Source organism: Vanellus vanellus, assembly GCF_965231255.1.
Source record: "Vanellus vanellus genome assembly, chromosome: 7".
Taxonomy (NCBI): Eukaryota; Metazoa; Chordata; class Aves; order Charadriiformes; family Charadriidae; genus Vanellus; species Vanellus vanellus.
The window spans coordinates 2,200,947-2,228,715 of NC_138912.1; the positions used below are offsets into that span (position 1 = coordinate 2,200,947).

At 43.7% G+C, this 27,769-nt stretch overlaps 1 protein-coding gene across 1 annotated transcript in view; it reads right to left on the bottom strand.

Moving 5' to 3' along the window:
• MGMT (O-6-methylguanine-DNA methyltransferase) overlaps positions 1–13,373 on the bottom strand; it is a gene marked incomplete at its 3' end in the record, with an annotated part of 182,427 nt that extends 169,054 nt beyond the window's left edge. The window contains exons 1-2 of the mRNA XM_082486020.1: positions 13,302–13,373; positions 2,394–2,437 (exon numbers count right to left, since the gene is read on the bottom strand). Of these exons, the coding sequence (XP_082342146.1) occupies positions 2,394–2,417 (24 nt within the window). The 5' untranslated portion in view covers positions 2,418–2,437; positions 13,302–13,373. The remainder of the gene's footprint in view (positions 1–2,393; positions 2,438–13,301) is intronic.
• Between the last annotated feature and the right edge of the window lie 14,396 nt (positions 13,374–27,769).

Genomic DNA, 27,769 nt, shown 5'->3' on the forward strand with positions numbered 1-27,769 from the left:
CAATTACCTTTATCATTTTATTGCCGTGCCAGAAAGTAATCAGAACAATTATTTGAAAAAGGAGGTGTATAAATTCTAAATCACACTTGCTGGCATTTTTGATAAAATAGCAGCTTTATCTCAGAAAGTGGCAGGGACATCGGATAAATCATGCATCAGTCAAGTGTAGCTGACCCCCAAGTGCATTGCACAATATCAGGAGTGCTTCAAAAGAAACTTTCCTATATAATCCATCATTCTTTATAATACCAAAATAGCTATACCTGAAGAGTAGGAGCTAGAGAATAACAAAATAAATCTAAGCTATATGAACAAACCCATTAATAGTGCTCCTTTTTAAGCTGAAGGGGAGTCAGGAATCTGAATTGTCTTCCAGGAAAGAATCTCATTGAAATTTTTAAAATGAGTAGAACAGCTTTAAACAAATGAAGCGGCAAACAGCGTATTAAGAATTCACTAAAAATACAAATACATCTACAAGAAGATAAATACACACAAAAGACAGGTGTCAAAAAGACTCATACAAAACTACAGGATTATAGTCTTGGCATACACATCTGAATTTTCCTATCGTTATCAGTCTCGGTTTGATCCAGGACAGCATGGACGAGCATTTCACCGTATTAACGGGGAGCAAAGCATTACAGTTAGTACAAGAATCCATTTACCAAATTTAAATTTAATAAGTACAGGAAATCCAGAGAAGAACAGGATTACCTTTAGAATTCAATTTCTCACGAAACAGAAAAATCGCCCCATTGTTGCAAGAACCCCACAAACCCAAAAAGCTCCTAACCATATTGCCATTCCTGATGTGCGCTCGCACACATAACTACGGCCGCGTTTCAGCCTCTTCCACACAAACCCAACAGACACCTCTGGGCACCGCAACACGGCTGCGGAATCAGGGAGACAAATACGTCAATTGTGGAAAATGCCCACGTCCGTCCGCTTTCAGCAACCGTTTTTTCAGCAACCGGCTTAAAACCTGTTCACCGCGTTACATCGGTGATAACCGATTTCTGCAAAACACACATGCCAGGCGTGTATCGTGCGTCACACCAACGCGCGGTTGTGCTCAAAGTAAAACTGTAAACTAATCACACACCATCAATATCATCAGTCTAAAGAAACATGAGCTCCATCGCCCGCATTTAACGTGCGCACGGAGTGGGGGAAGAGGAGGAGAGAGCGGAGGAGCCCGGGCTGTGTCTGCACAGCCCCACTCCCCACGGCAGATGGGGCTGCCACAGTTCGCGTCTTTTACCTTAAACCTTCTGCCTTTCCACATATCAAAAGGGGGAAACTCACCTAACAGCTAATGCTGCACCTTTCAACTAGAAGCGAGAGTGGGAGAAATGAAAAGGTTAGACAATAAATTCTTAGTTTCATGTCGCTTGCCAGCTCGATCGCGCCTAGCTTTGGGTGAGAGGCAACCAGCCATTCCTCCTACCATGCCCGGGTGTGCAGAAGATAATCAAGTATTTCTCTGCTGTTATTCCAGATACCTGCTAAAAGACATTTGCAACTGGAAGATACAAAAATATAACTAAACAGACGACTGTTTAATAGAAAAAAAACAAAGCAAGAATTTGTTGTCCTGAATGTCTTCCTCTACCATCGCATTTTAAAAAATAAGAACCATTTTCTTTCATGGAAAAGAAAATCTTCTACAGAGGGGTAGACACAGAATATGCCAAAATACTACTTTTCTAAGCCACATTACATTAAGCAGATTAAAACCACAAGAGATGCCACTATTAAGACATTTTTAACAGTGATAGAAGTTGCCAGCAGGAATAGTTAGACGTGCGAGTTTGATTATACTGGAAATATTTTCCTCGAGGAGCATTACTAATGTTACAAAAACAGTTATTCCCCAGAAAAAAATGTATTCATACCTTCAAAGTTCATTTTAATTATTTGAAGAATATGGTTATTGACTAAAAATGCATTGATGCCTTTCTTTCAGTAAGGGAAAAAGTTCTGAATTTCTTGATAAACAGAGTTGTTTTCATGTTTTACTATGAAGTTACTGCCCTACGCTTATTTCATCGAAGCATGAAGCCTCAAAATTAAGCCTGTTTGGTTTTCAAAAATGAGGTATTTACTAGGAAATGGAAGCAGCTAACTTGTAACTGAAAATAAAGCATTGTCCTGTTAGTTTATGCTCTGTGGAAGATAGATACGTGATGGGGAAAGGTCCACTGATGCCTGTTACCAACCATGACAGAGCTACAGAGATTTACAATGCAGCATCAATCTTGTCAACTGGATTCTTAATACTGACTGCTGGACACTGGGGAAAAAACAAACTATGTTACGTGAACTCTTTTGTAATGCTGGACTTCCAATGTACACCTAAATGCAAGGGTATTTTACTGGAAACTTACCTTTGGAACAAGCCTTGACGCCATGGTGGATGAAAGGTCTCCACCTGTAAGGAAAAAAAATTCTCGGTTAGATTGAGATTTAATTGGAATTCCACAGGAAGAATTGTATGTCAGTAATGCCATTTCTCTTCGAACCAACTCTACATCAGTTTTTTAAATGAGTTCTAAGTTTCAGTACATATAATTTGAAAAGGGAGTTTTGTTTGGTTTTTTTTTTGTTGTGGTTTTTTTTTTTTTTGGTTTGTGTTTTTTTTTTTTTTTTTTTTTTTTTGTTAAAGCAACCAGAAATTGTAATGTTCATTAGGTCATCTACTAATTGTTACAAGTCAAACAAAAAAAAAAAAAAAAAAAAAAAATCAAGAGATGGCACATTGAGGACTTCTATAACAAGCACTACACAACTGGTATTTTGAATAAAAATGCCTTAAAACATATATTATTAAAGAAACATTTGTACAGGCAGTAATGCACTTCTGAGTTACTTTGTAAAACACACTGCCTTTTATGATTTAGGAAACAGCACATTTTAAGGCATGAAAGCCAGTGACTTTTAGTTATACTTTGGGTTTCAAAGTACAATTTGCAAAACGCCAATAAAGTACCTAAGAAATTAACTTCAATTATATAATGTTAGTCCTAAACAGTATCAGTATTTATATATCATTAACAAAAAATACAACAGGTTCCTCTTTGCTCTCCCCTTCGAAATACAGGATGATTGCCATTTCTTTGGCATTTGCTTCCTCCCCCCCCCGCCCGTTTTCCTTTCAGTGCTATTCAGCTAAGATCACTATATCTTTGCCAACACGTGCTATAAACGTTACATTTTTTTAAAATCAGGGAGACTATCTGCCAAAGCTCGGCCTCGGAGTCCTGACTCACAGCCAACCTCAATGGGAAATCTCCCACTGAAGTGGGGGAACTCGCTACTCCACCAGAGAGGATAACTGGATCTGCTTACGAAATGATAAATCTCTTAAAAGAAAGGATGTGAACGTCTGAGGCTTCCCCAGCCCTCTCGAACACATCAAGCCTTGACATCCAAGAGACAGCACTTACAGTCACTTCCAAACTACTTACAAGCAAACAGTAATATTTAATCTTAATATTACATATTAATTATTTCAAGAGTTTAAAATTAAGATTCTGAACACTTAGTATTCTAAAAGTGCTCACAATCAGACCCATACTGGCATCCCAAAGATCACTCGCTCCATTTGCAAATGTAAGTCAGGCAGATGAGCAACCTAATAATATCACTTAAAATATCTGTGACGGAGCTAAAAATAAAATCGCAATTTATTTCTATTGTCAGTTCAGAGCTTTGACTTCCGAGGTGCGCAGCAACACTCAAGCTTTTTCAGATTTTTCTGAAGGGCAAAGCTAGAATATTTGCCTCGAAAAGCAGATTTATCCAGAAGCTCGTTTCAAACCCGGGCCATGGGCCAAAGAGAAGCCCGGTGTGTAAGCGCACTGAATTAAGCCAACGTTGCACAGAGACACCCAGGAGTACGCGTCTGCCCTCAGCCCTTGCTACGCTTCCCCGGGAGGCCAAGGAGCAGAGCAGGCACGGGGACGGCGTGCCGAGACGATGCCAGCCCAGTGTTCCCCGTGCTCCCAGCAAGGCGAGCCAGCAGGACACCTCCCCCCGTGCCACCCCCGCCAGGCAAAGCGAGGATCGGCCACCGCCACACCGGCACTCGTCCAGTGGCAGGCAACCCGAGGAAGGCACATCTACCACCTCCACCAGAACACACAAAGCCAAAGCCTTCCTCAGACACACCTCCATCTTTCGCAACCTCAATATGATCAAAGCCTGGACGCAGGACCAGCACCCACGCATGTTTGCTTCATTGGCACCAAGTCACAGAATGGTTTAAGTTGGAAGAGATCTTGACAACCATCCAGTGCCACCCCCTGCCCTGGGCAGGGCCACCTCCCCCCAGCCCAGGCTGCTCCCAGCCCCGTCCAACCGGGCCTTGAACACCTCCAGGGATGGGGCAGCCACAGCTTCTCGGGGCACCCTGCGCCAGGGGCTCACCGCCCGCACAGCCAAGAGTTTCTTCCTCATATCTAACCTAAATCTCCCCTCTCCCAGTTCAAAGCCATTCCTCCTCATCCTCTCACCCCATGCCCTTGTAAACAGTCCCTCCCCAGCTCTCCTGGAGCCCCTTTAGGCACTGGAAGGGGCTCTGAGGTCTCCCCGGAGCCTTCTCTTCTCCAGGCTGAATCCCCCCCACCTCTCCCAGCCTGTCCTCCCAGCAGAGGGGCTCCAGCCCTCCCAGCATCTTCCTGACCCTTCTCTGGTGCCACTCCACCAGGTCCATGTCTCTCCTATGTTGGGGGCTCCAGAGGTGAAATAGTTACCATTTAACATTTACTTGTGCCCCTCTTCCCATCTCCTGCTGGCTGATCTGATGGCGCGCGCTGCCTTGGATTCTGGTGAGGTCCACTTCCTCCCCACCTTCCCACTGGGGAACAAAGCTTTCCAAGACAGCAGCTGCTCATGGGTGGATGAAGGGCCGCTCCGTTGGGTCAGCCAGGGAACATGCATTCATCCCAAGTGAAGGAGCTCAGAGCCCAGCAGACATCTCTGGGACAAAACTCGTTAGGAAACATCTATTTTCATAACACTTTTTTTATATTTACCAGTCTCTCTCCCTGTTTATGAAAGAAACCGTGCCAAATCACAGAATGCCAAATGCCAAAGTCAAGTTAAATTTCAGGTTGTTTTAAATAGCATCTAGTTTGTGGTGACAACAGCAGTTCAACTTCTAGCTAGGTTCCACATGATGCATTAACGTTTATCTAAAAATTTCTGCAGAACCCCCATAAGGGTGCTCAGAAACTTTTAAGTGCAATCCACACAGAGCTCATGAGTCAATCCAGACCAGTCACCAAAAGTTTCTTCAGTAGTTTTAGGCAATTCCCCTTAACACTTCCTCAATGCAAGTCTCCAAAAAGCATGACTAAAGATACCCAAATTCTCCTACAGGGCAGGAAAACTTTATGCCCATACATATTTGCTAAAGTCTTCAGAAATGCTATTTTTGACCTGCTGAACCAGGGAACACAAACCAACTTTGGGTGTGAGCACATACAGCTCCTGAGGGATGCAATGCCTGGTGGAAAAACTAAGCCCAGCTTCGAGGAGATCAGACTTCAAGGAGGAGAGAAAGTGGCTTCCAGCTTTAGGAGAAAGGATTCTTACAAAAGGCGTAGCTAGCACCTCACAAGCACGACAGCTGCTCACTCCTGGTTAAGTCCGAAGAAACAGGGCAGTACACTGGGGGAAGCCCCTAGGACCACCGAGACCCAGCTGAAGTTGGTGGCCAAGAAGGACAAATTAACCAAAAGGCTGCACAGTGCCTACGGAGAGCCAGAGATTGATTAGTGTTCATCACCTGATGACAGGTGGTGAACCTGGGAAAAGCCAGCGATGCCCAAGCCATGGTGGTAAGAAGACTACCTGCACCTAGACAGGGAAAACCATAGAAGACCACTGCTGTAAGCCAGAGGGATAGGGAAGTCCAAAACCTCACTCCAAAACGCATCTCAACCTTGCAAATACTGCCTTGTTGGAAGAGACCAATATATGCACTGGTAACTTATTTTCATGTGGAGTTGAAGGGTTCCCCTAAGGCTGATTTTGAAGGTAAGAACCCAATACCTCTTCAGAATGGCACAGGAATTGCCACTAATCAAATTCAATCATGGTACCTCATTGTGGATCATGTTCCAGAAACTGAGACACCAGAATTACGGGACCTGTCTCAAAAGACTGAAACCTTATCGTCAGCAGCACCTTCACCACAATGCAAAATTTCCTCCTGCATTTGCAGAGAGTAGAATAAACTGAAGGGATCAATTAACAAGCAGAAAAGACCTGGGGGGAGGGGAGATTAATTTGTCCCCATCCTCACTGGCTCAGAGCTGCCTGACTAGGAGCTGTGAAGTCCATCTCCTGTTGAGCTCCCGTGCTGTGGGATCACAGCTCCTGCTTGGCCTTACAATCAAGATGTGCCCAAGTTCACCAGAACTTGTGTTCCCACACAAACGCTGTGCTGAGGCTGAAGCCATGCTGACAAGCAGCCCGGCAGCAGGATGCTCCCGGGACACCTGGAAGCTACACAAATGCCCTCAGGTGCTGAATCGGAGCTCCTGCACAGTAGGGGATGAGATGGTGAAGGAACCTAATATATCACAGAACCACCCTGTGAGCATCCCAAACCTTTGAATATGTCAATAGACCAAAAATTTAATGAAAAGCCAGAGGTTACATCAAAAATCAGGTCCTTAAAGGCCGTGAAAAATCTCAGCCATATTTTGTTGATAGTCTACAGCAGAAGTCCTTGGGTTTTAAGATACTTTCCTGTGTCCTTTCACAGGACTGCAGCCTGAAAAGTAGGTGTGATGGCAGCACTATGGTAAGAACTCTTGGATTCACAAGAAGTATTTTTCTCAGTTCATCAACTTTTAAACACTAAAGGAAGATTCTCCTTGAAAGACAAGTCCTCAGAATCCGCAGAACATAATACTCTCTGGTTTCAGTACTAAATTTAAAAACAGCTATTATATCAAGTCGGTATATGAATAAAATTCCATATGAAAACATTTAAAGTACATTAGATTTTTGGTCAAGATGAAAGACTGAAAAAAACTCAAGCAATCTATTCTAATTGGGTTCCCATGGTAACTGTACAATTGGGTTTTTCAGTATAACATCCCAAAGGCCCAATGCACACTTGTAAAATATACTTCAAACAGCCTGAATTGTTTTTACATTACAGCACTCCCAGGAAGATCAATTACTATACATCCCCACCCTAACTATTAGTGGCAGGAGATGTTAACACTATTGGCCATATTAACATAAGTCATGTAAAAACCACCACGTATCACCATCATTATATAAAACTAATTACACACTTCAGATTCATCAAACATGTTCTGAGTAATAAACCAATAGTCTTGTCACAAGATCATGTTTACTGAATGTTAGAAATCAACCCCAAATATATGCCAAACCATTTTGCTTCTCATATTGATTCTGTTTATCCTTGAAATCAATCATTAATAATTACATTATAAGATGACCCGTAGGGTTAATCATATTCTTAGAAACTCTCGCTATGGAATCAAATATAGCTGCACAAAAAGACAATTGAAAAGCATTCAAATCCACACCACACACATTACCAATAGTGTAAAACAAGGTTCGCTCACTGACGTGCAACTTGTGCCATCGGTGAAAACAAAATAGTGCTACTGTTCTATTAAAAAAAAAAAAACACAAACATTAAAAGGTTGTCTCAGATTAAGCACTTTGCCTTGTTGGGCCTCAGTTTCACCTTCTGAAGGCATAACACCGGCTGCAGACCCAGCCCGCCCCTCCAGACAGGCCTGCCAACCAACCGCGTCAGCCTCAAAGCTAGAAGGAGATTATGACCCACACCCAATAAGCAGTATTCAAAACCGACTAATTCATTTATAAAAAAAAAAAAAAAAAAACACAAAACCAAAACAAACAAACAAAACAACAACCTGTAGCCAGTTTGAATAAAGTCAATCTTATTTCTCAATCAAGCAACCAGAAATCTTGGTATTTCACAGACTAAAGTCAGCAAATAACCAGAGGTATTTCGGATGCCCACAGGAGACTGTGCAAGGGGTTCCCCTTTTCTACCCACCCTTCCCACTGCGTTATATCCGATCATCCTAAACTTCAACAGAGCCAGATGAAGGGAGAATGAAGTTGTGTGAATTGTTTCTGCAGGACATTGCTGACAATCTAACAACATACTGCCAACCAGCCCCCTGCTGCCAAACAAGTTTGCGCGTTTCATGTGTATTTTGAGATGCTGTACCTTCTGTTTTGTGGGATTTTTATATGAAAAACAGAAATTAATCTTTTAACATGTCCTTAAGTATACTTTAGGTGTTTATTAAAAAGTTTCACTAATTAACAGACCTTCTGCATACTTGAATAGACAAACAACCAAAGATAATGTTATTGTTTGCATTGTACTGGCTGATCTAAAGCAGTCAGATAATTTAAATATTATCGAATGATGATTATGTAGCAGCAACATTTACAATACAGCACTAATACTTGCTATCTGCTAATGCAGAGTTACCTGGAGGGAGTTCGTTTGCACTTGGAGCATGCAGATGGAATGATTCAGAAAACAAAGCAAATCTGACTTCAGTGGGCTATGCTGCTAATATATACTACTTTAATTTACTAAAATACCAGTTTCACTAATCTCATCATAATGCACTAAAAAGTGGCCTGCAAATAATTAAAACCTGAAGATACACCCATCAGGTAAGACTAAAAGCCCATCTCTTCAATCTCCCATCTTCAACAGCACCAACAGCCACTGAGTACCATAAAACGAGGCGAAGCATTTAGTGATTTTTACTAACATAACACCATACCCCCCAAAAAGAGGGATTCAGACTTCCCAAACCAGAAGTGGGATTTCTGAATGTAAAATAAAAGCCAGTTTCTGAGCCCAGACCCAGCATCCCCAGCTGCCTGTTCCAAGACCCACAGCTCAGCTACACACTGGGTAGTGAACATACAGCGCAACCTGAGCCAACGCTTGCTGCTTCTCTGGATGCTGTCAGCTCCCGCTTCGAGAGAGGCAGGATTATTCTCTCCTTCCCCTTGGCCAACCTGCTCAAGGCTGCAGGCCCTCTATCAGTATTGCTATTTTACTGTTATTTCACTTGCAAAGCAGAGGGGGAGTCAGAACCTTTGTATCCATGAACTCCCCTCTTCCTCCTTGAGATTAAAAGGTGACTTGTTCAGGCGTAAGGGTTTTTCATCACCTTCAGAACCTCCATTGCGTTGGGGAGAATTTCAGCTGCATGTCCAAGCATTACAAGTGACTTGAAAAAGATACCTGAAGTGATTTATACCATTTAATTTGGTACAATATAAATCAAAATAGGTAACATAGTCCTGACAAGATATCAGGATAGGGTGCTGCTTCTCTGCTGCTATAAATAGTAAATAAACAGCTTGAAGGATTAGCAAAAAGCATCAAAACAGTGACATATTTCCAATGAAAAATTTTCACAATGACTCAACTTCCATAAAACTCCAAAGCCACCCAAGCTTTATTGACATACAAATACATTTGACATTTTAAGCAGTCGTCTGGACCACACAAGCAGATCATCAGTTTTAAAATGGCATTTTGTATTTCTGGAGAATACTTCAGTACAGATTTAGTCTGGTTTTATAGTTCGGTTGTTCCTCCAGCTGTAAGTTTAATGTAATGCTGGCCCAAACGCACCTGTGCTGGGTGATACGGTTAGCCTTACAGGAGACAAAATTTAACACGGGATTTTATTTTTTTTTTTTTCCTTGCATCAGGAAGGTTTTGCTCATTATATCTTCAGATAAATTAGCACAACACAAAGCCCTTACCAGCACAGATTTGTAGAACGGCAAACCTTCACAGCTACCAGCAGGGGTAAGAAACTCAACAACTAGAAGTCTGCAGCAAGGACATCAAACCAGGCCTCTTGCTTTTTAATTATGGCATTAATGAAGAAGTTAAAGTTTGCAAAAACAGCCAAGAGACATGCTGAAACCTGTCACTACCTAAAAGATTTCAAGCCTCCTGAAATTAAAACTTTGTCCTACCTTTTCCCATTAGTTACATTCTCTTCACCAGTCCAGATACCTTATGAACACTCGGTAAACTAGAGAATTGCACAATCCGTCAATAAAGTAAGCGTATTTTGAACTACTGTCCATATGACTCAATTTGTCAGTAAAAACTGCCACCAGCGCTGCGCTTGCAGAAAAATGTCCATAAATGCATTATTGCGACTGGCAGATCGATGTCCATAATAAAAACAAATAGATTTAACAAGCGCTTGCTTTTACGAGTTATGCGATTGGTGGGATGTGCATTCAGCCTCACCCAACAACTTCTGGGAACAGGCAACACAGTCCGGGTTAGGCGCTCGCTGACTTCACTCGTGTTACAAACAGGAAATAATTCTAACGCAGGAAATCTTTAAAAGCGTTAGACTGCATACTAACGCCTCCAGGATGTATTCAGAAGTTTCACACATTCAGAATCTAATGTATTGTTCTGTGAAATAAAAAATGAGAGATGTTCACAACTATCACAAGCAGTGAGGTTCTTTCTTTTGCCTCGTCTTTGCAGAAAATAAGTTTAATTTAGGTCAGCCACATCCCGGGCAGAATGGCTCATTAGTCTTGAGGCTGATGTTAAACACTTCAACAAATCAGGACATACAATTTGTTCCCACAAAGCTCTTATAGCACCAACCCCAGAATGACCAGCGCTGCTGAAACCACCTTTCAGTTACCACGAGTGAGGATGTGACCCTGGGTATCAGGGGTGGAGGACGGGGCTCACAGGGAAATTATGCACCGGTTAGAGCACGAGCGGGTACAGCAGCCAGGATACCAAGGTTTAGTTCATCAACATCAGTTGTTCTTGCTCGTCCATAACCCTAATTGCATGGGAAAAGAACACTACAAAAACAGTCATCCATGTCTTTGACATGTTCTGCTTTGGCTTTTTGCAGAACCGTTTCTTCTAACGGTTTCCCCTGTCATCAAAGTCAGCTTAAAAAGAATTTCTCCAGTGCAGCCTTTCCATCTTATCCACACTTCCCATAACAAACTTAATACTTTTTCTGCACAAGTCCTTAAATTAGCCATTCAAGGAAAACCCGATAACCTTCCCAAAGGGCATGAGCTTCCCCTTCAGGCTACTATCCCTTTAGTGATGCCATTAACTGATTCTCTACATACGTTAAGCATTAAACAGTGGTGACAAGTTAATTACAGAGTTATCAAGAGATAAAGTAGTCACGGTAACACAAGTTGCAATATAACTACAACAGTTTCCTATAGAGCTTCTGTTCAGTTGCTGGTGTAATTGGTGTAATTAACTTGTCATGGATCAGAATGCAGATAGGAATTGCTAAAGCCACCTTGCAAGCTCACATGGCTACATCTTTTTTTCCCTCTGAAGCTTGAGGCTTTTGGTAGAATTGTCCAGATTTGGAACACTTCTGTTTGAAAACAAAGCAAACAAAACTTTTTACTTGGAAAAATTATGTCACAGACTGACATTCACAACAACATAAATAAGCAACTTGGCAAATTTTGCAAACTGGATGTTTTTAGACAGAAGTATCCTGCATTACAGAGGTGGGTTTTTTGCCCCAGAGGCAATAAGCTTCACAAACATCACAGCAGTCAAACACGCATTAAAGAAAAGATGAATCGAGCCCGAAAGAGGAGGGGGACCTGTTCAAGAGGGCAAAAGCCACAATCCAAAATTAAGACCTGAAGAAATAACTTAGGTTTAAAACAAGGTATTCTGTGGCATCTAGGATCCTTTCCCGAGGCAGCAAGCACTAGCCTAAAAACCAGAGCCCGGTTGTCCCACATTTGCTAACCCTTCAGGTCTCGACACAAGAGGCAGGCGTAAAGGCGCATGGGCTCTGCTCGCTTCTTCCTGCGGAGACCATACAGAAACCTTTGCAAAGGGGTGCTCGGGCACAGGCAGAGGAACAGAGCTGCTGGGGGAGACTATCAGCTCACCAGACCTTCTGCGGGCTTCCACACCACAGGGCAGGGAGGCATCGTAATGCGACAGGAGATCCCCTATCATGGCTCCACTTAAGCAGCATTTCCATGCAAGCGAGGGAGACCAAAGGCCAGAGGCAGTTCAGGGAGGGAGAGCTCCTACACCACCAGTTTTGGTCCCCCGTGCATTAGGGAGACAGGCAGGGCTTAGAGGCCAAAACCTCCATCAGGTTCACAAGGGAACCCTGTCATCCAAGCAGACCCCTCCAGAAGATAACCCTTGTCTTCTGTGCAGGGGGAGCACACGCCGGGACTCAGGAGTTATGCTGTGACAGTCATTTCTAAACTAAATGTTATGCCCCAGTTTATAAAATGGATGGCTTTCCTATTTGAAGCAGTGTAGAGACTGCATCTTACCATTTAATAAGAGCTCCACTTCACAAAAATAAGATACAACTCAGCAACAGGTTTATTTGGGAGTCGATGGCAAGAAATATAAACCATTCTTTACATTTACTGTGTTTTAAAAACTGCGTGCAGTTACAGTATCATACTTATTTTACAAACAGTTACAGAGCTCAGCTTTTATGTCAACAGCAGAAGGGCCTTTTTATGCTAATATCCACTTGGCACTCATTACTTTAGCGCTGTTTCACGCTGATCTGACCCGAGCACAGGCTGCTGCCAGGAGGCAGGGTGCTGCCACCCCTTCACCCCTCACAGTGCTCCGTCGGTGGCCCGATGGAAACCAGTGCGCTTTTCGGACTGCCGGGGCTGCCAGAGCGGCCACGGAACTGCTTCTCCTGGGTGAGGAAAGGGTTCAGCGGAGCCGGGGCCTAGGGCAGGAGTGGGGGGCCTCGGGGCACCTCTCTATACCAGTTCGGGTTAAGCTTTACAACCACCATTCCCCTGCGGGAATGGTCACCGACCGACACACCGGCCTACCGCCTGCTCTGGCGGCAAAGGCCTTGGCGCCAAACTTGGGATGTTTCCCTTCCTTAGGCCTGCGGGTGTCAGTGAACACGGAACAGCCCCCCGCCACTCTGCAGGCTGTTAAGCCTAAATAAAACCCCAGCGCAGAGGGGCTGTGACCGCTCACCGCTGCCACAGCTGCTGCGGGGGAGGCAGGGAGCCCCCGGCCGCGGCACCAGCGGCTCCCGCCGGCCCCAGGCCCGCACGCGGCCCGCAGCCATCTTGCCCGCCCCCCACCCCCCGCCATGAGGCGGCCGCGCTGCCCGGGCCAGGCCGGCGGAGGCCGCCCCGAGCCCGCCCCGCCGGGCCCCGGAGCCCCGCGGCTCCCCGGCCCGCCCGCGCACCTGCCCGCCAGGAGAAGGAGGGAGAGCGGCGGGGAGAGGCCGCCGGAGCGTTCCCCGGCGCCTGCAGCCGCGGCAAACCCGGCGCCACGGAGGAGGCTGGTCCTATGGCGCCGCCGGGGCGGAGCCGCCCGCCCCCCCCCTCCATCCCCGGCCCGGAAACCAGCGGCGGCCCCGCGGCGTGGCCCCAGCTCCAGCCCCGGGCTGCGGTGCGGCCTAGCCGGGCCCGGGCCTCGCACAGGGGCTCCTACCTGACTCTGCTCTGGGCCGGACCCTGGGGGGGTTCTCCCCCCCTCTCCCTCCTTATGGAGCCGGGGCGAAGAGGTGCGGCTCGCCCCGGGTGATGAGGGCCACCTGCGGCGGGCTGAAAGCCAGGGGGGCCGCTCCAGGTCACACAGGTGCTCAGAAACACGGGATTTCTGGCGAAAAGCTCATCACAGAACGGGCCGTAAAAGGCAGGAGGAGTCAGAGCCCGCAGGGCGCTGCGCCCCTGGGGCGGTCGGGCACTTTTGCTCTTCCTTCAGGTGGTGGAATGTGTGTGGCTGCTGAGCAAAATATGCCACATCTGGAAGCAAAATGCCGGCCTTGTAACCCAAAATGTGTGTTTTAAAATTATCTAGGCAACTGAAGTGTGTTTTTTAAAATTATTTAGGCTTGCCTGTTGTGCTTGCACTTCGAGGCAGGGTGATGACGGGCAACAGGCAAAGCAGGCAATTGGCAGCATCGAGGAATCAGCCTTTTTCTCTCATTTGCAAGGGGTGAGGGTGGGAGCAGTGAACGAGCCCCGAGTTGGCACAGGGGAAAGCGTATGGCAAATACAGTTCCTAAAAGAGGAGACATGGGGGAGATCAGAGGGGGTGAAATGTCAGAGGAGAGTAGGCTGTAGGGTAAGGTTTATCTGAGGTCATAAAAACCCAGGACAAAAAGTACCAGTAAAGTTTGCAACAAGAAACCACAAATTTTCAAGCCAGAGAATCTTCCACTGTCTGAATCTTAATCTGAGTTATATCAGCAAAAATTTTATTAGTCATGTTGTATGACTCAGAAGCTATCACAAAATGGAAGAATCCACTTGGGAAAGATCAGAGCAACTTTTAAAAAGTCACTACAGAATTCTGGAAATCCTTTTTTCTTAGGGAATGAACACTGTAGATCAAAAGGCATCAAGTTAGTGCCTGTGTGTTAAATCTGAGTCTAGAAAAATATATGGTCCCAAATGCAGAAAGTTTCCCCAATGCCACTGAAAATGCCATTGCAATAGTTGCGCTTGGTGCAAGCTTACAAAAGGGCAACTGCTCACACTGGTGGGTAATAGTACTGAGACACTCCTGCTGGTTTTAGAGGTAATATTTTTAACATGACACCTAGTTTTCTCTTTTGCTTTCTGGGCCGTTAACCTTGAGTCTCTCAAGGAAGTGTAAGCAAGGAATGTTTACCACCCTGTCTTTCTTTACTATCTACCTAGGCAATGCTTTGGCCAAAAGCCACTGTTGAAATTGTTCTCAGATATTAAAAATGTCCAGAGCTTCCACATCACCCTGCTAATTGCAACCTGCAAACATGCCAAATTTGAACAAGATAGAAGCGATCTGTGAATCTGTGTGATCTGTGAAGGATGAATTACAATTAATATAAATGGTTTAACAATGATAAATCAAATTCAGATCTCATGCTATGAACAGTTTATCAAGGGAATTTCACTTAAAGCTGCAAAGAAATGGAAATACATGAAGATACATGAAAAGGTATTCCATGTTTGATATAAGTTACAACCAGTTACAGGCTTCTGGTTCATGTTTCCTTTTTTATGCATTCAGAGTTCACCTCTATGACTTAGCTTTTCAGTAGCTGTTAGTGAGCACATGATTCAAACTCTTGTGTAACTGTGTGATGCCCTGCGCTGGCAAGAGAAAATGAAGCTTTTCAGTAGTTCTAGTGAAGCCCAGATTAATGGTCAGTTAAAAGGTACTGCCATTGCATGCCCCGTAAGAGTGCAGTGGCTTATGTGAAGATGTTCTCATCTCTAAATGAAAAATGTTTTCACATCAGTAGGCTCTGGACTGGATGGGGTACCCTGGAGATAGTTATTATTTTAGAATGTAAATATCAAACTTCTCGACCCCTGATTTTTATTTTTATTTTATTTTCTCAGACATTTAAAAATCCAGTATCATTATATGAATTAAAAGGAAGGAAGGTGGAGATTTCTGCAATAAGAGGTGGATGTGCCGCTTGGCAAAAAAAAGCCCAAACCAAAACATGTTTATAAGCCATCTGTTCTGAAAGCTGCTTTCCACGATCTTCCTTTCCTAAACGATCGTCAGTTCTTTTTCTGCCTTTTCATCCTTCAAAGGTATCCATATAAAGATCAGCCTTGCAGGTTGGTCAGGGTTATTCCAGTTGAGAAGGAGCAATCTACTGACCAGCATGGCCAAGGTAGACGTTAGCACTGACCGTAGTGCTGCTTGAAAAGAGAACTTGGTTAGCAGTGAAGTCCCTGAAGGACTGCTTTCCCACTGTGAAGACATGCCATCATTATATAAATAAATACTTATAGGTTTATGCAACCTTAAAATAAAAAGGAGGTTCTCGGGGACATCCACATAGCAGCTGCGAGTAGACCTAAGTTCCCTTGGCCTCTGTGCTGAGCTATGTAGGTCTGAGCCGCGATGGGAAGGTGTATATAGCTGCTTCATGCATGAAGTTATCTCTCTGCCATACACTTCTCTCTGCGTCTGACCTGGGATTAGTTCAGGTGGAGCGGGTCAGGTTCTGCTTGCGCTTATCCTGTGAGTAGAGAGTGGCACGAGAAGGCGTAAAGTAGGATGTTTGCAATAGTTTCAGTTGACAGACTTTTAAGAGTCATTAATACCTCCCAAGTGTTACTGCATGTTAGTGTACCATTTTAGCACTTTGGAAATTTCAGTCTGGTATTTTATCTCTTAAAAATGAATTTATTTTATTTTGAAAATATTAGAGTGCCACATTAAATGCTAAACAATGCTAAACTGGATGAAATTTCGGAACACATTACCCAGGGTAGTTGTGGAGTCCCCATCCCTGGAGGTATTTAAGGGTTGTGTAGATACAGTGCTCAGGGACATGGTTTAGTGGTGGGCTTGTCAGTGTTAGGTTAATGATTGGACTAGATGATCTTCCAGGTCTTTTCCAATCTAGGAGATTCTGTGATTCTGTGAAACCTTCTCTCCGTCCTGTTATCCTTTTCTCAAAAGTAGCCAGTTCCCAAAACTTTATTACAAGTGGAAACCTCCCAAAAATACATATTAATTTTTTCTGACTCCTCTCCCAAGGTGATCTCCTTATTGCCTGAAGCATTAAAATTGATTAGCTTTAATATGATTGCAGTTTGCATTATAACAGGTTTGAATAGGGAACATGTAATATCCAGAGTGTCTTAAAACCTAGTCTCTTCAGTTTCGGTAGTGGATCCACAAGTTGTCTGTTTGCACTATAAAGAAGTGTTTCTCTGCACTGTTTCTAGCTTTACTGCATTATAACTTGATTGAATGTCCTATACTTCTGCTAGTAAAAATGGGGTAAAAAAAAAAAAAAAAGTTGCTCCTGATGGGTTTTCACTCTGCCCTCAGAATTAAGAACATCTTATCCAAATCTCCTCTGATCCTTCTGCTGTCCAGATTTTGATCTTTGTTATTTTAAGTTCTTCAGCCTGGAGAAGAGAGGACTCCGGGGAGACCTTATAGCGGCCTTCCAGTATCTGAAGGGGACCTACAAGAAAGCTGAAGAGGGACTTTTTACAAGGACATGTAGTGATAGGAGGAGAGGGAATGCCTTCAAACTGGAAGAGGGGAGATTAAGATTAGGTATGAGGAAGAAATTTTTCACTCTGAGGGTGGTGAGACACTGGAACCAATTGCCCAGGGAAGCTGTGGCTTCCCCATCCCCGGAGGTGTCCAAGGCCAGGTTGGATGGGGCTTGAAGCAACCTGGGCTGGTGGGAGGTGTCCCTGCCCAGGGCTGGGGAGTGGAACGATATGAGCTATAAGGTCTCTTCCAACCTAACCATTCTGTGATTCTATGATTCTAAATAAGCTCCGTTATAATTTCATCACTGAACTTTTGAGTTTCCACCTAATCTGTCCTTTAACAACAAGAGCAAGGCTGAGGAGACTGTTCCTAATTAGATCTATCACTGGGCAATGACATCAGTGTCAACAGAACATATATGTATATCTCTTTTTCATGTATTTAGGCCTGCTCCTACTGCTGTGCTTGGTGTATCTTGTCAGACTTCTTTATTAAATTATCTTAGAGGGCCACTAGGTGTTAATTTTCCTCCTAGGAGTTTCCAGCATTCGGTTACGACACATCCAGTCTAGTTCATGAATACTAAAGCTTATGGGGAAGTTTTCATAACACTGATACTGTAAGAAGATACACATTTTCTAAAATGTTTCTCAAGTCTTGTCCCATGTCCTTTTTTTTTTTGCATTCAAGGCATTTTCTTTCAGTTCTTTATTTGTCATTAAGTCTGTTGCTTATAAGACATCGCTCATTTAATGTGGCGTTTTCAGGTATAGGATAGTATTTTCCCGGGACTGGAACATCTGTCTGCAGTTGAGTGCAAAATGCCCTTCTAGTGAGAGCACGTGAATTTGCTTCCAAGTAAACTAAGGCTTAAACCAATACATGAACTTCAGGGTCACAGAATGTAATGGGGTGGGATGGAAAACTGAAAAAGGAGGTTTTTATTAAATGCCTTGAGATGTGAATTCACAAATATTTCAGCCTGGATTAAATTCCTTGTTAAGGACTAACCTCTGAAAGCATCTACTTTGCAACATCTGCTGTGGAAGAGAGACTTGGGCACTGGAGCTGTAACTACCCTCTTGCTAGCTTGAGAGAGAAACAGATGGAGTCTCAGGGAAGATGTAGGATTGAAAATCACTGTGATTTGGACCTCACTTGTAGTTCTTTAATTTCCCCCCAGAGAAAATTGTCAGATTGGAGCACAGGCATAATATATTTCTGCCTTTGTGTGGATGTGCCTTACTGAGTCAGAATCTGGCCTCGATCACTTCCTATGCTCCCATGACCTCTCCGCATGAACCTCCTCAGCTGTGAATAAGTGCAGTAATGTAACCTTGTATGATTTCACTTGAACAAGTAAATAAGTCTTGCTTTTCACATTTATAATCACCAGGAAAAAAAAAAAAAAGGCTGAATGAAACCAGAAACTGTGATTTCTTTTGCCAAGACGCTTGCATTTTCTCAACAGCAGGGATGTGTCCTGCAAATTCAGGTCTGGAAAGTTCACGTCAATACAGAGCTAGCTATTTGATCTGGGCACGTTGTGTGCTTTAATTGGCCCTGAAGGAGAGTGTGTGTGTGTGTTTGTGAAAAACACTCTGAATCTGGTTTCAAAATAGGTTTTTAATAATAGAAGTAATCTCTTGTACCAGACTTTTGTTTGCAGCACATTATGGGAGTTTGTCCGTGTGTTTTAATTGGTGTGAAATGCTGCAAAGTTCACACCTGGGTCAGTGGGAAGTGGAGCCTGCGTCTGGATGGGTATGCGAGTGCAAGTGTTTCTGGGAGCGGTAAAAGGAGTTAAATTTTGATGATGTGGGATAAGATCTGTACGTAAGAAAAGAGGTGTAAGGGGTAGTTCTGAAGAAGTGTGATTTTCTAAGGCTCATTCTTCAGTCTGGGTAGGAGCAGTTTGGAGATTTGGAGGCCTGTTTGTAGCAAAATGTAGAGACCTTAAGAATCACTGGTGATGGCACATCATTTCCAATGGCAGCTGAGATTATTAAAGAACACTGCTACTTCAGTAAGAGGAGAGTATCTTACTTGCATAAAAATGTGAACAGTCTGGGTCTCTGCAGTTAATCTCCACAATTCTTGAAATTCAAGGCAATTCAGATAAAGACCTGTAAATTTTAAATTGCCATCATCTTTGAAATAGTTTGTAAACCCTGCTGATAAATCTTTTTCTCTCCCTTTTCCTCCCAAACATTTTCCAAGCTCGTTTGATTCCACTTTCAAATGTGGAAGCATGGACTCATCTCTATTTAAAAAAAAAAAAAAAAAAAAAAAAAAACAACAAACCAAAAAGTAAGCTAGAAGTCCGGATATATTGAGCAGGAATACAACTGGTTCCTGCGCTGGGAGAGGAAGGAAATTGGGTGGTTCGAAGTATAGAATTACTGGTAAGTTAAGAAAATGTATTTTAGTAGGCAAACCATTTTCAGTACTTATGAAGAAGCTTGGCATTGGGAGAAATATGATTTCCTGTAATCAAGGTGCTGGGAGTTGTTTGCCAGCCACTAATGCCTTTAGGGAAATCTAGTAGCAAACCGTGTAAATGAAAGGGATATTAGCAGAGATTGGCTTCATTTTCTTTAGGGCAAAAACATAAAAAGTTATGGTGTTTCATATGCCCTACTTCAGTTGGTTTAGTTATCTCTTGGCTGCTCTGTTCCAGAAGTTGTTGGAAAATGCTTTGGCAATATTGTTTAAGCTAACCAGTATAAATTTTATCTGTTATGCTACAGAGAAATGTGTGTGGTAAAAAGGCATATAAATGTTAAATAAGAGGAATTTTTGGTCAATAAGGCCACTGATAAATCTCCTGTTAAATTAAGTGTGCCTGGAGTCCTATATTTAGTGGAGCTTTTGCAGCTATTGCCAAATTCTAGCAAGGCTCTAGCATTTCCAATAATTATTACAGCAAAATTTACAGCGTATATTTTTTTCCTATTGACATATTAAGCGTATTTGCAATAGAACACATCCTTCAAGTGATTGGGTTATTGTAGCCTGTTTAGAGATGTGCCCGTCTTTCTAATCTTCGCAAATTATTTGAAAAATAAAATTAATGGTTCTTTTTTAATAAATGAGATTCCTCCTTGTGTTCCGTCCTATGCCACGGGCAGGTGAGGTGCCAACAATTATCTGTGCCATTGCATTCGCGGAACGCACAGCATCAGTTACTTTGTAGGGGCAGCTTTGCTCTCAAATGAACCTGTGTGTTTACCGGGAGGCACTGGAAATTAAATCAAGTTAATTCCTTTTGGTCTTTGTGGCCAAGCAGTGTGTGCATACACGGGGGTGTGTGCGCGTGTATGCGTGCATTTTGTAGACCTGCGCATTGTAGTCTTAGAAATGAATCCCCTTGAAGTTGGTGCTAACCTGCCTCTTGCATCGATGGAAATGGATATTATGATTGCTGTGTTGAAACGTGCGCTCAAATGCATTGGGAGTTTGATACTATTTTTCAAACTGCCAAATAGATAATGTCAGAACATTTCTGAAATGGGATACTAACATCAAGATATACTGCACCAATCAGCTAACATCAGGCAAAGTATAGCGTAAAACTGTGGATGTAGGAGACTACTACAGAATTTCCATTTTCATTCCCTATGTCAACAGCTTTGTAACTTACCTAGTAGATTGTTTTATGTTTTCCAGACATATTCTCAGTAGACTACAAACACTACATTCAGCTCAGCCTTCAGAACCCAAAGAATTAGATATGCTGTAGTTTATGAAATGGATGTTTATGAAAGTATCCTTTGTTTGAATTGCTCAAAAACCCAACATGAATTCAAACTTTGACAGCGTAAGCAGAAAATAAGAGGGCCATAGCGATCTCCCAAATGTAGCCTTAACTATTGAGGTTCTCATATTGAAAATGCAATTTTCTGTCTAGATGTTTATGAATGTCTTCAAATTCCCTTTCATAATAGCCCCTTTTTGACAGGCCTTTTTCAACTCTGAAATATGAGAAGAAAGGTTGCTGCAGAATGTAGTATATACCATTATAGGAGGTACACCTCTGTCCCTCAAGCCAACAGCACTCTTTTGGAAGTCAATGATGATATATGCATGTGTAGGAGGTTGCAGAGCCCAAGATCCATTGCTGAGAAGCAGGATTCTTTTACTGAATCACAGCAAGTTCAGATGCTAAAATATGGTGTGACACTTTAGGGAGCCTGTCTATGTAAAATGTATGAATTCTGTGTGATTTTATAAACTGTGTATGTAACTCCAGCCTTGTGTAATCTTCAGAGTGCTAGCAAACCTCATCACATAGCCGCTGAAGAACAGTCCAAACTTAATATTGAATTACTCTCTACTGGTAGAAATATGTCTGTTTTGTTATGGGGAGCGTCTACATTAAAGGGATCCAGTTCCCCCGGATCGTACGTGTGCATTAGCATCGGTGCACTAGAAATGGATGGCAGCGGTGCAATCAACCCAACAGAAATGAATGTGCAGCAGAAAAATAGACAGAAAGTACTGACTCGTTCTACCTGTTGGTGCTCCCATTTTCACATCGCCCTCGTGCTTTCAGGAAAATCTGATGGCAAGTGGTGGTGTGCTTGGGCAGCTGAGGGAAAGCAGAGAGTCCCTTTGGAGGTTGGAGGGTCAGATCATTGGACCTCCATTGCCAAGATGACTGGTGACCCGGGACCCTGGGGTCTGAGCCTTGAGACCCAGCTCTGATGACACTGCTCAGTCCCAAGCAGTTGAGAGCAGCCGAGGCCCAAGCTTGGAATCCATCCAGCCGCCCGAGGGGAGCCCATGAGGGCAAGCCCACGAGTGTTGGGGTATTTGGGGTTCACTTCTTGTGCGCTTGGCAGTTTTGCAGGTGGTGACCCATCTAAGGCGGTCCTCAGGGTTTGGCTGCTGGGGCCTGGAAAGAGCACAGCTGGGGAACCCTGAAGAAAATTCAGCGAGGGTCACCCCTTCCCCAGGGAGCTGCTTCTGAGCTGCAGCTCACCCTCTGGGTCTTGGCAGACCCACGCTGCCATATCCCCTTGCAGTGCCCCTTGCAGTGCTGGCAGCCTGCCCACGCTGCTGCCTGCACTGCCCGTGGACACCCCATCCTGCTCTTCACCTGACCCAGCTCAGCCAACACAGTTCAGGTGTCTCGGGACTATATTGTGCTTTTTAGCTATAAACAGAAAATGAGAGTATTTGCTGATGAATCTTGTGGGCAAGTAAATGCCGTATTGCCAGGTAAACAGTGGCTACTCTCTTGTTGGCTTTAACAGAAATAGTCATGGGTGTGGAGTTCGAGAGTCACGGTTTTCTTCAGAGAAATCATTGACCATGTAAAGCGTGGTTTGAAGCCGATAAGAGGACTCACTGATTTCACTGAGCTTGATATCAGGTCATTTGATCATAAAAGATCAATTGTGTGAGAGGAATTGCTGTTCCCAGATTAAAATGGCATTTTTTCTTTCTACAGAAACATGAACTTTCGGATAGGTATGTGGTGCATGAGAAGGAAGATGCTGAGGTTCCCCCAAAAGCCAGGACTTGTGAGAGCAGGGAGAGCCTTGCAGGTGTTTGCAAGGTAAGGTAGTAACTGAACAACGATCATCCTTTGGTTTGGAGGACTCAAGTATATGAGCATCCTGGATGCCAGGCAAAATCCAGAAGAGCCATATACAAACAAAAAGTATCACATGCAGATTGTTTTGTCCGTTTCAGTGTTGTGAACTTGTGTTCAGGGTAGATACTATCTGTAGAATGGCCTACAGTTTGATGGAATTCTTTCTAGCAGAGGTAGAAAGGAGAATGATCTTCATTTTCTGTGTTGTCTGTTGTCACCAAATGTTGGGAAAATTACCTGTTTCAGGGAAATACTCCTTGGAAGTTGTTGCAGAAGTACTTGGTATAAAGCTCTGATGCCATCCAGCATCAGTATGTTCTCCAGGAGAGTTGTTTGCTGCTGCAGCGTTCTTATCAGTTGTGCTTGTGAGACTCTATCCCTGCCTTTTCCTTGGTTCCCTTGATCATTCTTTACTGCCGTCTTTTTCGTTGTTTTCTTTTTTGAACATCTTTTTCTCCAACAAAATTTGGACAAGTTTCCAGTTAATATTCAGTCCTGCTTGTAATCATCATGTTGAAAAAGGAACTAAAGCTAAACAACTTCATTGTTCAGCAACAGCATTCATTTTAGTGACAATAAAATCTGCCTTTTTTTTTTGTTTTGGAGTGAAAGAAAAGGGACAAGGAATTACTGTTTCGGCAAGTCGGAGAAATGGTTCATAATGGCCTAGTTAAATGAACTGCTGGTAGTAGGATGGGTTAGCCCAGACAGGCTAGTAGCTCCCCATACATACTTTTCTAAAGAAAGCATATTTGAAAGGTGTTTCCCTGACGGATTAGAAAGGCAAAGGGAAAGGCAGGAAGAAATGCAGCTTCTCGCCGAGCAGCACAGCCTAACAGCAGCAGGAGCGCTGCTCAGCTGCATTGCTGGGCAACCTCAGCGCTAAGCTGGGGCACTGTCTTTACTCCTCGTGCCTTTTAGTAACATTTGTATGAAAATACAGTGTACATTGTGAGGTACGTAGAATTCTGCAGTAGTCTAAAGGGGTGTGAAAATGTTTATCTTCTTTTTCCTTTTAACTATCTATATAGCATGAATTGTCTCATAATAGTGTTAGGGCATGCCCAGGGTCCCTGTCCCTCACGGTGATCTTGCCTTGGCTCTGGGTTCAGCTCCCCATTCAAACAGCAGCCTAAGTGTACAGTATATAAATTATATAAATGTATAAAAGTATTTTAGGAACATAAAAATGGGTAAAATTCACAGTGGCCTGTATCCGTGCCTGTTCTCAGAAGGTGCTGGCGTCTGTGATCAGCTGGATAACCGGGGCTGTGATGGAGCAGGGCTGGGAACTCCCCTGGCCGGGGAGCGCTGGACCTGGCTGTATTCCCGCACCTATGGGGAGGTGATATCCCTCCAAAATGGTCCTGAGGGGATAGTCTGGCAAATCCATGTGCGGTGTGGGTGCCAGATGCACAGCTGGGGTGGGGCTGCTCCCGCGTGTACATCGATGGAGGCAAATCTACTCCATGTTCAGCTTTCTCACTTGGTTTAATAACACACCTTAAAATGCTAACTGACCTGCAGCAGGAGAAAAAAAAATTGTTTGTGACATTAAGCACCTTAACATGAAATAATTCAAGTTAACCTGCAGCAGATTTTAAGCATAAGCAAGTCCCAAGATGGTAAAGGTAAAAATGCACACCCCGAAAAGGTCAGGCAGCTGCTGAAACCTCCGTGTGCTCCCAGCTCTGACAAAAATGAGACGTAGGCAAAGGCAGCTCCAGAGCAAGCCTGAGGAATAAGAAAGGAGGTGTGCTAGTCAAAAGAGAGGTAACATTTATATTTCTAATAATGCTGTAAGGTACCAGGAATCTGGAGGAGCAAATGAACAACTGCTCTATCTCCTATATTTGCAAATCTTGTTTAAAAGTTCCTAACTGTGGTTCCACTCTCGGGGTGTCTCCTTCAAATCACTGTCATCCCCTACCTGTTTTTGGCTTTTACTCGCCTTTATGGAAGTGCAAGAGGAAAGTCAGCATAGTTTAACCCGGTATAATGGTTGAATAGTTTTAGACTGAACTGGAACATGGAGTAGAGATGATTTTGATTTAGGATATTGTTTCAACACTGGACAAATACAAATGTTTCTCTTGAGTCTAAGGATATTTTTAATACCGCTTTTTAGATGTTGTTTTATTTTGCTTGCAACTCAAAATGCGTTCTTCCCAGAATTTTTAAACTTGTCCTTTTAATTTTTTTAAGGGTATCCTGTCAGTTTTTAAATACAGTCTTTTCATGTTGCCAGTGAATGGCTTTGATCTGCAGATGAGAACTGGTGAGATGCAGCTTCCTCGTTGCTGGGCTTTGCCAAGAGTTTCGAGTGTGCCTGTGATCGAGCCCGTCAGAAGCCTGAAATTGGGAAAATAAAATTTCCTGACAAGACTTTCCAAAGCAATCTTTTCCCCTTGTCTATAAAGCAAAAAGCCCAGAACAAGGCGTTTGTGTTTTAGTAGCATAAAAGTGAATGAAGAAAATAGGAGCACAGTTTGATTAACATGTTCTTTGCTTTATTTATGGAATAATAACTGTGAAAAAAAGTTATATTCCTCTTTCTCTGTACCACATCTTCCTGCTTTAAGGGAGCTGGCGAGGGAGGAGCTCGCAGCTCAGAGGGGTGGCTGGGGGCTACACAAACTGCCCCTTAAGTGGTCTTAAAAAATTTGGCCTGAAAAGGGCAATATACAGAAGTGATGCTGTAGGACCGTAAGATAGTCCAGGCTGGATCAGAGGAGGTCTCCAGACCACCTGCTGTCCCCAGCAGGGCCAGCTCCGGGCTCAGACACGGTTGCTCAGGGCTTTTCCCCAGCAGGTCTTGAAACCCCCAAGGATGTGGACGGTGTAGCCTCCCCAGGAACCCATCCCTCTGCTCCTCTGCCCTCCTTGGGAAGGCATTTTTCTGAAAAAAACAGTCTTTTGGGTGCCTCTTTCTGCCTAAGCTCAGGAAGCACACACGTCTCTTGAGGGGAAGAGGGCTTTTTTGGTCAATTCGTATCAAATTACATCGTGGTTGGTTGGACGAAGCAGCCCAACATTATTCTCAAAAATACCGTAGTTCCTTCAGACTCGGGTGAGTGATTCCTTTTAGTCTAACTGATGCTTGAATTCTACAGCATATTTCAGGGAATAAGTAAATAAAACGCCGTTCATGCCACGGGATCAGCATACTAATTTATGGCCTGATCTGAAGCCTTTTCCCAAGGCAAAATACAATTAAAGCCAGGCAGAACTTGACCTCAGTGAGAACTTCAGCATTTGATCTGGGAACTTTACTTTTCAGCATTTCTATTATTTTTGTACAGTAGTGAAAATATTTCTCCTGATGGTGATTTTACATTGCGCTGGGTATCGAGTTCCTTCAGTAAAGGCCTAACCTCTTGAAACCTAATCTTAGACAGCGTACTGTCTAAAGAACTTAATTCTTATTGGGATAACGAGTTTAAGAATATATATTTTTAAAGCACATCCATGACATTTTTGTTAACCTGGTTCTAATGGTGATCTAGCAGTAACGGTAAAGGATGAAAAGCGAAGAACAGGCTGAGATCTAATCTGACCCAACTCATTGATTCACTCCCCGACCTCGGGTAAGCCTTTTGACCTGCCTGTGCCTCAGTCAACTCAGCTGGAAAATTGGGTAAAGAGTGGAGCCTGTTAGAAAACCATCTTCAATTTGAACAAAGATTTCCCGGAGACCCAAAAAAAGTGAGTGTAGTCATTTTGTACAGACATAATTGATTGCGGACTGCAGAAGAATAACATCCTGAGCTGTGGGATACCGTGGATGACATCTCATTCGTCGTGCGGTGGCTGGGTGGTCTCTGCATCCACCGGAGCTCGGCCACTTTTCATGTGTCCAGAGCTGGATTTTCACTTTCACGGCATTACCCCAGTCGTGTCTGCCCTCGGTAGGAATGTGGCTCAAATATTGCACAACTCTAAGAAGGAGTAATTACTGTTGCTGTTCAGTTCAGAGTTACTGAACTAAATTATTATCCCCTAGATTTATCAACAACCTAAAGCGGCATCACATGCTCCTGTATCAATAAAACATAAAAACAAAATCAGGTCTCTAGCCAGATTTCACCCGATGCTTTCCAGCGTACCCAAGCCAGGTTTCATGCCACCGGTCTGTAACCAGCGGCGCCTGTAATTACCAAGATGAAGCTTCAGGCTGCAATCCCAACATTAAGCCGTATGCGTACGCTGGAAGCAGGACCCGTTTGCCCCGCAGGGTGCACGAGGTGTGCTGGCGACCTGCAGCATGGCGATGGCTTCATCCTCGGCGGGAGCCGTCTGTCCCTCCAGCCCCGCCGCGGCCCCGAGGGGCGATGGGGAGAAGCTGAAGTCCTGCGGAGGCGAGCCAAGGGCATTTCCATGGCATGTGGATAACCACACAGAATTGGCAGCCGGCACCCGGCCGCACGCACAGAGCTCCCAGCTCTCACGAATTTGGCACTGTTTGTCCTGGGCAAAGGCCAGCTTCATCGCGCTGGTGCCAGCATGTTTAAACTATCCTGGACTTGCTAATCTATTCTCCATGACCCACGCTGGAAAAATGACCGTTTCCTTTTCCCAATTCCCACATCTGCTATTTGTTTTCCTCTCTTTGCCTTCCCGAGATTTGGGAAGGAGTTCAGGAATGCGGAGCGCTATTCAAACCTATGCTGACCTCAGATACTGAGTGGCATTTATCTGACAACACTCGTAGGTAAATAGTTAGGGGGAAACGGGCACGTTTCTTCACTTTCATGTTTTCGAATTAAATAAAAATCTTGATTTTGTTCTGAACTGTTAGCTGCATGTATGGCAAGGGCAGGAGAGACATAGTATTTCCAATGGAAACGAGTAAATCCTGCTCTGCCAGTTAATTGGCTCTGTCATTATCCTTCCATGAAATAGTCTAAGTTTTAACATTAATATTAGGTGCAAACACCTAAAAAAAGTCACTTCTACTAGTCCAAAAGAAATTACTATGTGGGAATGACATTTACGCTGGAATAAAATCATCACTGTGCCTCGTATAACATAATATATATATATATATTTTGCATTAAGAAAAATCCCAGGCTCTATTCACTTTA